This window comes from Fukomys damarensis, unplaced genomic scaffold (assembly GCF_012274545.1).
Source record: "Fukomys damarensis isolate Sample0158 unplaced genomic scaffold, DMR_v1.0_HiC HiC_scaffold_20, whole genome shotgun sequence".
NCBI lineage: Eukaryota > Metazoa > Chordata > Mammalia > Rodentia > Bathyergidae > Fukomys > Fukomys damarensis.
The window spans coordinates 39,117,287-39,130,815 of record NW_022900932.1 but is presented as its reverse complement, the minus strand read 5'-3'; the positions used below and the strand labels follow the sequence as shown (position 1 = coordinate 39,130,815).

General features: G+C 32.8%; 1 protein-coding gene across 1 annotated transcript in view; it reads right to left on the bottom strand.

Annotated features, from left to right (window-relative positions):
* Positions 1–1,417: 1,417 nt before the first annotated feature.
* Positions 1,418–13,529, bottom strand: part of Kif20b (kinesin family member 20B) — a 55,112-nt gene continuing 43,000 nt past the window's right edge. Inside the window, 6 exon segments of the mRNA XM_033766339.1 lie at positions 1,418–1,510; positions 2,766–2,908; positions 6,409–6,559; positions 6,937–7,029; positions 9,366–9,563; positions 12,678–12,788. Of these exon segments, the coding sequence (XP_033622230.1) occupies positions 1,433–1,510; positions 2,766–2,908; positions 6,409–6,559; positions 6,937–7,029; positions 9,366–9,563; positions 12,678–12,788 (774 nt within the window). The 3' untranslated portion in view covers positions 1,418–1,432.

Genomic DNA, 13,529 nt, shown 5'->3' with positions numbered 1-13,529 from the left:
TTGTTTTGATTTTTGAGGCAAGGTTTCACTACATGGTTTAGGCCGGCTTGAACTCACTATGTAGTCCATGCTGGTCTTGAACTCTTGGCAGTCCTCCTGCCTCAACCTGCCAAGTGCTGGGATTACATACCTGACAACAAAGAAGTTGCTTTAATATAATTATTTTGGTGGAAAATTTCCCCTAAATACAATTTGTCTCCTAAAGAAGCAAGAATTTTTTTTTTTACCTGTACAGAGTCATCATTGTAATGATAAAATAAGAAGCTGGGTGTGGTGCCACACAACTATGATCTGAGCACTTGGGAGGCTGAGGTAGGAAGATTACTGTGAATTTCAGGGTCAGCCCAGATTACACAGTGAGTTCAAGGTCAATCTGAACTACACAGCAAAATCTTATCTAAAGAATCATCATCATCATCTAATAAAACTTTGAAGGTTTAGATGTACAAATGTATTTTTTAGAATACAAGCCCAGTTGTCAATCATTCCTGAGATTTTTCTGCTTTGCAGTTTTTGCCTTTTATTGGTATTTTTAACCATAATACTTATTAGCTGTATAAGTTAGCAGAAGTATATATTATCTGGGCATGGTGGTGCACACCTGCAGTCCCAACATAGGGAGGATGAGCAGAAGACAGCCACAAGGTTTGAGTCCAGCCTGAACTATGTAGTAAGATTCTGTCTCAAAAAAAAAAAGGAGAGAGAAAAAGTAAATGGTCTTCATTTCGTTTTCTCATCTGTAAAATAAAAATAATATATTTCTAATTTTAGGTCTAAAATTCTATCTGGCACACCCTTTGCCAACCCCTAGACCTGTGTTCTGGGTCCTAGGCATTTGTTTTTGTTTTGCTTCCTAATTTTTTACTTCTAATATTCTTTGTCCTGGGAAAATAAGCCATCTTTCTTTATTAGATTATTTTATAAAATAAAGGACATTCTAATTAAAGAACTGACATTCTGTCTAAATAATGTGATACATGTTTTGGCAAATACAAGACCTGATATATTTACTTCCTAAATCCTAACTGTAATACAGAGAAATCTGTAAAATATTTTTTTTATATCCTAACATAGTTTAAGAGAAAAATCACAAACATGGTTATATATTAAATATAAGTAAGCAAAAAACTTGATCTGTCATTATGTACAAAAAATTTAAAATAGAATCTTTCCTAGGATCTTCAATGATACAACAAATCAGATAAGAGAATTATACAGATTGAAAAAAAAGCTGTTACAGAAAAGTACTCAAGGAAAAAAGTACACAAGGAAATTTATTGTTGATTTATTAAATCAAAATACTATGTATAAAACAGCCATCTCTACATAGGACATAATGCATCTTAATATATAGTTATCTTTAAAAAGTCAAGATGCAAGTCACAATGATTATGAATATAAAATTTACATTAAGACATTCTCCAAAGATGATTTATTTGGCTATTCGTGATCGAAGTCGTCGTTTGAGAATCTGGTGATCACTTTCCTTCACTTTCTGGTCCACTAAAATCTGAAATTAACAATTTTATAATTTTAAAAATTACACATAAAAGTAAAAACATAAGCTTGTTTATAGTGAGTGATAATATATCTTCATGTTGGTCACTGACATAACGTACATTTTTTGTTGTCTTAGGCTATAGGTATTGCATTTTCTATAAAAATACATGCAAAAGAATAGATTTTATATGATTCATTAAACACTATTTCATTCTAAAACTAAAGTAACCTACACTCTGTATTCAATTAAGGACACAATAAGCTTGAAATAACTATTAACATATTTGGACACACACAAAAAAATGCCTCAAATCAATGTTAAGAAATGAACTTTTGGGCTGGGGATTCAGCTCAGTGGCACTACATCTGATGCACAAGCTCAAGGTGCCAGAGTTCAATCCCTGGTACTGGGAGAAAACAAAACAAACAAACAAAAAAAAGAAATGAACTTTTAAAGCAATAAGTATATACTAAGAAAACTTAGGAAGAAGTTATATACTAAGAAAAAAAAATTCTTCAGCCAAGGGAGGAAATTGTGTACTAATCATAAAAATGGTAAAAGTGACTAACAGAATAGAATGAACAGTGTGTCCTAATTAGCTCTAATTCTTTACCACTTGCCTTCAAGTGCCAATCTCCTGTTTGGTAGCTGTTGAGAGAAAAAAAAAAGTCTCTCCTAATTTTTCTTGGCCACTAACTGAAGTTTTTTTCTCTTTAATTACTTTTCTACCGTCACTGTCATTCACTAAGCAAATCCAAAAGCATGATAGAAAAGTAGAACCTTCCCTGTAATAGCACTGACTGTTCTGAGTGAGGAGAATGAGTCATACAGTCAGGGTGACAGCTAACATTTTTACTTAATACAACCTGAAAAAACTTAGAGGAAAGGTGGGAGGAATTGGCTAAATGTCAATTCTATAATTTTACTAGGTATATTTGTACCCAGATTTGTACAAGTAAAAACAGATGTTAGAGGCAAATAAATTACTAAATCTTGATAATTCTACTGATGGAAATATATTCATCTGATGAGGTTTCAAATACAAATACATGATACTTATATAGATTAATATAATATTGTTAGCTACTATAAGGTTAACACGTCTGAGACCAAAAGTATACCAACATTTAAAGCATGTGTTTTAAGAGACCTGGTCTAAAGAACAGAAATTCAAATCAGGCAAAATTTAAATTGTTAGGAATACATCAGAATTAAAAAGAACATAAATAGTTTTACATTAATGAAAAGTGAAATACTAGCTTACCACCTGGCCAGATATATCAATAGGAGATGAAATTTCACTTGTGTATAATTTCCTTTTTGCTCTTTTTGGTTGAGATACATTTTCCTTACTTACTTCTAACTTTGAATGCTTTGAAGAGCTCATTGTTTCCATTATCTTCTTTGCTAAGAAATAAAAATGTTAATTAACTCCTAAAATAAATAGTTTTCTAATTATAAAGGTTAGAAATCATTCATAAAGAACATACACACAAAAAAAAAATCCAATGCAAGAAAGGACATAAACAGATAATTGATTAAAAAATTAAATGCCTAAGAAACATGAAATAATGATCAACAGCAAGAGTGGGAAACAATAAAATAAATAATCCTCTGAATAATGTTCAACAAAGTGGAAAGGTTTATAGTATAACCAGTAAATTATAGTACCACCAATAAAATTTCAGTATCTTTAATGACTTAGAAAAGGTTTATGTTATTTTTAAACCAGAAAGCTAGATATATGTACAGTAGACTGGGCATATTAAAAATAAGTTAGTGGGGTTTGTTCAATACCCGTGCATGAAGATGCAGACAAAGAATTGCAAATCCTTAACTTACAGTTCATACACAGACACACTGATACAAACCACAGAAACCAAACTTTTAACTATTAGTTCCTTCTGGGAAATATAATAGGAGTTTTAAAATTTCATACTTGGCATATTTGCTTTATTTTTTTAATGGGTACTTATTTTAATAGAAAACATTTCTATCTGGGTTGGAAAAAAATTCATATATATATCAAATCCTTAACTTACAGTTCATACACAGACACACTGATACAAACCACAGAAACCAAACTTTTAACTATTAGTTCCTTCTGGGAAATATAATAGGAGTTTTAAAATTTCATACTTGGCATATTTGCTTTATTTTTTTAATGGGTACTTATTTTAATAGAAAACATTTCTATCTGGGTTGGAAAAAAATTCATATATATATATATATATATATATAAATACATACGTGTATATACATACACAAATACATACTTTTTTAAACAGAAAACAACTTTAGGGAAATATACTAAATTGAGAGTTTTCTTGTCAAGAGTTTAGTTTGGCTTGAGAGGGCTGAGCTGAGCTTGAAGGAGCTAAGCTTTCAGGTATTAAGAGTAGCCAAAGAAAAGAAACAAGAACAAAAGCAATTCCCAAAACTTTTAAACACGTATTGCAATAGAATAAGCACAAGGCTAGAACTAAAAAAGTACCAACTCCTACCTACCCGCTCTGTATTACCCTAAAGAATGGGTGCATGACCTTATGATCAGATACATCAGCACAGAAGTAAAGTGCCTTCTCATTGCCCAGACAGTCCCAGAAAAAGGCTCCTGAGTTTTATGGACTTCTGCACTGAAAGTTGGGGGGCAGGGTAGGAGGAACAAGAAACAAAGGGATGTGAGTAGGAAAGTACTAAATCACAGTGCAGAAAATGTCAAAGTACGATCTACTTCCTCTCCAAAACAAAATTTTTAGCAGAGACACCTAGAGAAGACCTCTGAAGTCCCAAAAGAGGCTCTGAAAGGATGCACCCAAGCTAGAAATGCAAATATGTGTAAAGTATATGGCTTAGCAAGGAGAATTGAGTCCTCCCTCAAGTACAACTCTTTTCAGAGACTACAATGCACTGGTTTTACACAAAGTCTAGTATAGACAGGAAGACTTTTCCCATAAGTCTATCACATAGGCCATTATGATTATCTACAGTGGGGATTCAGAAAAAAGCCACATACATGATTCTGGCCTAAAGCTAAACTCCTCACTATTATATGCAGGCCAGTGTACTAAGAGCTGAAGAGAACTGGACATTTTGTCCTTATGGAGCTTATATTCTAGAGGGAAAGTTAATAAGAAACAAAGAATTATAGTTTAAATAAGTGATGAGGATTAGTGATAGGATGATGAAGGAAGGAAGCTGAAAGATACGGGGATAACTTTGAGAACAGCCAGGGTTATGTCTATTTTCCATTCATTTTCAAATGACCTACCACTGCACATACAATCCAAAATAGGAATAATTTATATTCCTAGAAATAAGTTTAAAAAACCAAAATCCAGGCCGGGGATTTAGCTCAGTAGGTGTGCCACCTGGCTCGCAAGCACAAGGACCCGAGTTCAATCCCTGGTACCAAACAAATAAAATAAAATAAATCCACGTCAACTATATTAATCAGGAAGCTGTCAAAAAACTGAGCCATAAGGGCTGGCTCAGTGGTTCTGGTGCCTGCCTTGCAAGCACAAGGACCTGAGTTAGATCCCCATTACCAAAAAAAAAAAAAAAAAAACCTGAGCCATAAAGTAAGGAAGTCATTCGTTACCTGATAGGAACATTCCTTTCTTTGAAAACATTTAATACATGATAATCAATATAGTCTAAATATATAATCTTCTAAAATAAGAAGTCCTTTCTTTCTAAATTTAACAATTTACTATTTGTTCTTCCAGATGAATTCCATGTTCATACAAACTATACTTTTAAAAACAAATCTTTGACACGTCTGAAGTTCAGACTTGTGCACAACAGCATCCTGCAACAAACTTGTAAGAGCAACTCAGGGTATTTTCAGTCCTCAAGAGAAACAGTGACCCTTGATAGTTCAAGGTAGCTCATGGTTTCAAAATTATACCACATTACTTTCCTTTTGATGATGGTATATTTTGCAACCTAGATTTTCAGAAGTTCAATTTTAATAGTCATTTGGTTCTAAATTCTAATGGATGAGGCTGTTAGGGGAGTCTTTGGGTAAAGGGACACAATGAAAATAACTACTAAGACATTAAGACCACTGAACCAAAAAATTTGGAGACTCCTGCAGTAAGTTTTCACACAAAGTATTTACATATAACCTATGACTCAGTTAAACTGCCCCCTGCTTCTCTCCCCAGTTTCTACACTTTTGGTCTCTAATTCAGCATCTTTTTGCCATTCATGAATTCCTACAAATTGTCCCCCCATATTTTACATGCCAGAGACATATTGCTATCTAGAAATGCATAAAAGTTCTATATACTTTTCTGTTAGTCGAACTGTGTTAAAACCATTCCCTCTGGTAGATATGCAAGTGTATATGTATGTGTGTGTCACATATCTTTATAATATATACACCGATATATAGCAACCATATAAAGAAAAAAAGCATACTATATTTGCAAATCTGACAGACATTTACAGAAATATATAATGTTTTCAACATATTACAAATGGGTAGGTAATTATGCATATGCATAGAATACAGAGGAAGATGTATCACAATACTGTGATTAGTAATATATAACTATAAATTGTAAATTTCCTCAATAAAATCTTCTCAAAGCCTTCTAATTAGAATAGTTTTCTCCACTGCAATATAAGCATACTATTTTGTTTACACCTCTATTATATTCAGCAGCCTGCTTTATCTAGAGCAATTACTTAAATATAAACTTTTCTCCTCTAATACAGTCAATTCCGAGGCACATTACCTTCTCATCTATTTCTTCTTAAGAGTATTTAATATAGGACAATGCCTGTTTAAAGCATAAATAAATCTCAATGAACTAAACATCTGAGTCTATACACCAATTGAGTTTTAGAAAGTACCCTACTATCTAAGAGAAAAGTATTTTAATTAATTTTCTACAAACCTTTTGATTGAAGAATTGTTGGAGAATATTGTAAAAAGTTTCCAAATTTCTGTAGCGTCCCTTCTTTTTTCTTAGCAGCCAAGTTTACACTAATTGTGGGTGCCTGACTCCGTAAAGAATATGTTTTCTTAGATGATGAATGTGCAGAAACCTAATAAACAAACATCTTTTGTTACTGTTGATGAGAAACATGAGAAGGAAACAGTTATGGCCATGGTTAAATTAAAGAGAACAGACAGGTATGAATTACTTGATAAGGAACTTAGGACTAATTACATGCAGAGAAGAGATGAAAGTGTTAAATCTAATGCTGGTAAGCCAGAAGTAAATATAAGAATTGCCTTCTAATGGCCAAATGCTAAGGGTATATTCTAAGCTGAATTAGATGCATACGAAATGGAAGTTATAGTTAGGCACAACTGGATTTATGGCTAATTACTAAATGGATTTGACATCTTAATTGCCAGCTTCTACTTTATAAATGTAAATTATGGAAATGGTCAATTTTGGACAAATTAAACGACAAACCTTTTTGTCAGAAGAATGTCTAGTCTCTGAAATAGGAAACTTAGAATTTGCTCTGGGTGTAGCATTCTTCTTATTTTCACATTTCACTAAGTCCTAAAAATAATGAATTTCAGAACCAGTTAATTTTTAGATAATACTTTCTTTCTCAAGAGGAAAAAACAAAAATCTGTAAAATGCTATGTATCATTTGTAATCATGGTTCTGTAACTGGGGGTAATTCTGGCCTTAGGGGATACTAGCAATGTCTGGAGATATTTTTGCTTGTCTTTGTCAGGAAAGAGAATGTTATTGCAATTAGTAGGTAGAATTAAAATGCTTCTAAACACCCTACAATTTGTAGGAGAGCCCACAACAATGAATTATCCAGCCCAAAATATCAATGGAGTTAAGGTTGATCAATTCTGACTGTAGGTATGAATTTTTCACATACATCATAAATAATGAAGTAACAGAAGCTAAATGAAAAACCTAGAAGGGTAACACGATTTATTTGAATCTCGTCTTTATAATAAAGCATACCCTTTTCTAATTCTCAAATCATGTAGGACCTCTCACTGAAATCTGACAACATCAAAAACAAACTTCACAAAAGAAAAATGTGAGCTGGGTGTGGTGGCGCATGCCTGTAATCCCAGCACTCACGAGGCTGAGGCAGGAGGATCGCTGTGAGTTTGAGACCAGCCTGGGCTACACTGTAAATTCCAGGTCAGTCTCAACCACATAGTGAGAACCTGTCTCAAAAAACCAAAAAAAAAAAAGTGAAAATTAATTATAATCTTTCTTCTTTACTAAGTAGGCATGGCATCTAACTCTTCATATTCCCATATAATCTCACACAGGATAAAACCTTTTTGTACATATACTCACTAAATTTAGTTGATGAGAATCCTAGCTGTATCAAAGAATACAAGCATAGGGCAGGGAGGGCAAGAGGAGGGAGAAGAGAGGCAGAGAAATCATAACTGAACAGTCAGAATCTAAATTTCAAAGCAGAAGGCATAAGCAGCCCCCAGGAAAGGGGAATGACAGACAGTAAATCCTGAGAGACAAATGAAGAAAGACTAAAAGGTTGGGCCATCAAAAAATTGAGGTGTTCATTGGATTTATGTGGATTTACTAGATTAAAATACAGCATTATATAAATAATTTTCACATAGGCAATTTATTATAGCAGTGAAAACTGTTAAAATCAGTTTAAAAATTTAAGTTTCTACATGATACCTATAAGAATCTGTAAAACTTTTCTGAAATACCTCTGAAAGGTACAAAACAGTAGCAAATTTAATAAAATATTTGTATTTTAATACTCGAGTACTATACTCAAATTTCCCTTTCTCTTAGAAAAAAATGGATAGAGAAAAAGTCAGACTAACATAGATGGTGATGTAATTAGTGTTTTAATAGCACTTAAACTATAATAAATATAATTTAAAACAAATTAAATAACTAGAACAAAAGCAGTTAATAAAACATTACAAAACAATCTTTAAAGATGTACGTGTAGCAGAAAAGCCACAGTAATATTCACCAGCAAATTTAATACCTTACAGAGAACCTCAGGAATATAGTTAATACTATTTCCATTCTTCCAACTAGCTTGAAAATATACAGGAATATAAAGGAATAAAAGAAAGTTGGAGAAAGTTATTTGCTAGAAAAATTATAATTAAATTTAAAACAAGTTACTTTAAAAATAAATGTTATCATTTATTATTTATTTACCACCTGTACATCAATAGCTGACAGAAAGCATATGTGGCTCTCCAGAAAGCTTATCTGACTTATCAGATCTGCATGACTAAGGCAGAGTAAAAGGTTTGGCATCCCTACCACCAAGGGGCTACAACAAGAGTGGGTAAATAGGTTTTAGCCTACCACTGTACTGAAGCACACATTTTAAATCTGGCTGATGGAAAAAGATTTTCTTTTTCAAAACTTTCTATGATCAGAGACCTAAAACTTTAAAGTGACAAAAAGTAAATATTCAATAATAAGTCAGTCATTTTAGTCTTCATAATTTCTTTATCAATCTTTTTCATCTTTCACTAGAGAGAAAATGAAAATGTGTTTGAACCAAACTAGAACACAGAAAGTTTTGCTTTTGTTCTATTTAATGTGTTTTAAATTATGTTTATTACAATTTAAGTGCCATTAAAACTTTACTATAAAATTCACTATAATTGACCTGATATAATTTAAATGAAACAAGGGATAAACTATGTATTAATGAATTATTTTAATACCTATAGCTTTTTGTGTGAGGACTATTAAACCATAGTATCACTGTTAAAGGGTATAAAATATGCTTCAAATAATGACTTTAATCTCAGTAACAGGAAAGCCGTGCAGCAGAGCTTAACTATATATTATAAATGAGCTTATGGTAATAAGCTTTGCTTGTTAACTTTACTCATTAGCTAAGAATTTACCTCCTCCATTTCACTACTCTTCCTCTTCCGAGCCTTAGAAATCTTAACTGTCACTGGTGTGGCACAACCAGCATGTTTCACTGCCATTTTGTTTGGCTGTAAAGGTGTAAACTGAATCTCTAATTCAGGTTTTGGAAATCGAGTACTTTGTTCATTTTCTGTTGACACTTCACAAGAATCAAGAACCACTGATCCATCCTACAACAAAATTAAAAAAGAATTATTTGTAGAATATGAATTTATAAACCACAAACTATGTCAAACACCTACTACAAACAAAAAATTCAGAAAGATAAAGGGGGCTTGGCCAGAGAATACAGCAAGCATGGGTTCTCATCTACGTATCTCCAGGCTTAAATTTGGGGAATATTGGAGGGGTAGCTGAGTAGTAGTGTGTGCATAGCATATATGAGATCTTGGGTTCAATCCCTTGAACTGGCAAAAAAATTAGAGAAAACAGATTAACATTTCCCCAATTTATGTGATAAGATTACCTATAGTGTTTGTGTAAAAGATTACTAGATCTTACCTGAACTTACTGTGTCAGAAGTCTCTAAGAGTCTGAGATTTTTAACAGGCACTCCAGTAATGGTAAATTTAAAGCTGGCTGTACATTCTTTGCTATTTTTTTCTTGAGAAAGTGTCTCTCACTTCCCTCTCCTTGAATCTGGGTTGGCCTTAATGACTTTCATGACCAGTAAGATACAGCAGTGACATAATATTTTTCTAAGGCTTAATAATAAGAAGCATTGGATACCCCCAACCTATCCTCTTGTGTAACACTAACCTTCAAAATACTTCTCCTCCTTAAAATCTATTTGCAGAATCTAGCTAGTGTACTGAGAACTCAAGGGCATAGATTCAGGCTAGGTACAAATTCAGTGGATATCCAAGAATCAAACCTACCAGCTATGCAAATGAATTATTTTGGACTTTCAGCCTAGTTGAACATGTTAATTTCATTGAAGCATACAAAAGTACATAAAAGAGCATGACCATACAATTTATCTCAAACTGTGAAATACACAGTAACTACTAGAATTCGTAAGAAATTTGATCTATATTTTAAAATAACACATATACATTTATGGAGAAAGAAATGCCTCAGTATATGTGACTGCCCATGTAATCAAGAGTTAAACCTTGCTTATGGGTCAACTTTAAATCTTTTCACAAACTGTGATTTGTATTAGCCCCTAAAATCAATACTAATTATATGAAATTCTATAAAGAACCATCAAGGAAAGGCCAAAAATAAAAGGAATGGCTTATTTTATTTTCTGAGATTAAAATGCCTTTCCCTTCCCATTTGTTTGGCAAGCTTCCAGTGTGATAGCAGCTTCTCTGATCCATATCCTTAGTGTTCCTTGAAACGCTCAATTCATGCTGTAACATGTAGCACATAAGATAAGGTCAAATAAATTAATAATTTGTATGTCTTACTAGGTTCCTTACTCTTGGAGGAAAGAAATCACATCTCATTTGTTTCTATATTTAGTACCAGGTGCTTAGTAAAGTTCCAAACACTGAATGTTCCCAATATATGTGTTTAAAACATAAATGTAACAGTAATTTTATCTTCAAAACTTTTAAGTGTCAGAGCTGGGCATGGTAGCACATGTCTATAATCACAGTATTCAGGAGGCTGAGGCAGGAGGATCACTGCAAGTTTGAGGCCAGCCTGGGCTACATAGTGAGTTCCGGGCCAGCCTGAACTATAAAGGACTCAAAAAAAACAAAACAAAACAACACAAAGAAACCAAAAACTTTTAAGTGACATGGCGTTCTAAGAACTCTTATATTATTCAAAGTCATTCATAGAAACCTAGACCCAATGCGCATTCAAGAAATTCAATGTAAGTTATTAAAAGCTATGACTTAAAGCTGAAAAAAAAATAGCTATGACAAAATTATTATATGGATACAACTCTCTAATTGTATATGTTTCAATACAATGTTTACTAAGGAAACCTCTTATGACAGCAAATAATCACCCTCATTTTCTTTTGTGGGATTTTCTATTTCTGACCATCAAGTTTGTTTATATTAACAGATACACTTATTTTTAAGAGGAGAAAAACATTATTTGGAAATCTAATGTTCCAAAAACAAATTCTACTTCTCAAAAGCTTCCAGTTCTTTTCACACTGCCAAAAGTACATCTAGCTAATTATACAGCAAGATACCTACCACTACTGATGAAACTTGCAAGTGCTACTTGGTAATGGTATGTAAAGGGAGCAAATGTGAAGTGTGTTACCAAATACTTACCTCCACTACACTCCTGGAAATTTCAAGACTTGTTGATTGAGGTTCATTTTCAACTCTGGCAGGATCTGTTGAACTAATATATCTGGGTTTGATGACTATGCTTTGCTTTTCCTAAAATAAAGAAATACTGAAGAAGTAAGACATTTTAACCTGAAAAAATATTAAAACATCTTACATATAGAATATAAAATTAAGATTTACACAAACCAAACAGGAGAAATAATTAAAGACTTATTCAATGACTATGTATACATCTCTCCACCTCTGTTTTACCCTTCACAGACTTAGGAAAAGCAAGCAACACTTAATTTTTGAGTCTGATCAAAGAAGAAATCTGAAATATTACTATCAAGGTCCAAAGTGTTTACATACAACCTTTCATTTTCTTTTCCTTGTAACTCTAAAATTAGGGTTTGACAAAAGTCATTATTTCTACTTCTCAGATGAAGAAAAAGAGACATGAGCTTGTGACGGGCCAGCCTGAACTATAAAGGACTCAAAAAAAACAAAACAAAACAACACAAAGAAACCAAAAACTTTTAAGTGACATGGCGTTCTAAGAACTCTTATATTATTCAAAGTCATTCATAGAAACCTAGACCCAATGCGCATTCAAGAAATTCAATGTAAGTTATTAAAAGCTATGACTTAAAGCTGAAAAAAAAATAGCTATGACAAAATTATTATATGGATACAACTCTCTAATTGTATATGTTTCAATACAATGTTTACTAAGGAAACCTCTTATGACAGCAAATAATCACCCTCATTTTCTTTTGTGGGATTTTCTATTTCTGACCATCAAGTTTGTTTATATTAACAGATACACTTATTTTTAAGAGGAGAAAAACATTATTTGGAAATCTAATGTTCCAAAAACAAATTCTACTTCTCAAAAGCTTCCAGTTCTTTTCACACTGCCAAAAGTACATCTAGCTAATTATACAGCAAGATACCTACCACTACTGATGAAACTTGCAAGTGCTACTTGGTAATGGTATGTAAAGGGAGCAAATGTGAAGTGTGTTACCAAATACTTACCTCCACTACACTCCTGGAAATTTCAAGACTTGTTGATTGAGGTTCATTTTCAACTCTGGCAGGATCTGTTGAACTAATATATCTGGGTTTGATGACTATGCTTTGCTTTTCCTAAAATAAAGAAATACTGAAGAAGTAAGACATTTTAACCTGAAAAAATATTAAAACATCTTACATATAGAATATAAAATTAAGATTTACACAAACCAAACAGGAGAAATAATTAAAGACTTATTCAATGACTATGTATACATCTCTCCACCTCTGTTTTACCCTTCACAGACTTAGGAAAAGCAAGCAACACTTAATTTTTGAGTCTGATCAAAGAAGAAATCTGAAATATTACTATCAAGGTCCAAAGTGTTTACATACAACCTTTCATTTTCTTTTCCTTGTAACTCTAAAATTAGGGTTTGACAAAAGTCATTATTTCTACTTCTCAGATGAAGAAAAAGAGACATGAGCTTGTGAAGTTTCTATAGTTTCTTGTGCTATTGATGTCTAGTTTGATTGCACTATGATCTGATAATAAACAGGGGATGACTTCAATTTTTTTGCATTTATTTAGACCTGTTTTGTGAGCCAGTATGTGGTCTATTTTGGAGAATGAGGAGGAAAGGAGCTAAAGGTGTAGGGAAGGTGTGATACGTAGGGGAAGAACAAAAAGGGAAAAGAAAAAAATGTGAGAGAATGAAAAGATGAAAATAAAGTGTTTGTAGATGGGGAGGGGAGGAGGGGGTGAAGGGAGGGCAGAGGTAAGGGGAAAAAAATGAGAATCAAGACTTGCCATGTAAAGGTACATGATCCCAACAATGAATGTAACTGTACTGTATCCCTAAATGTACCAATAAA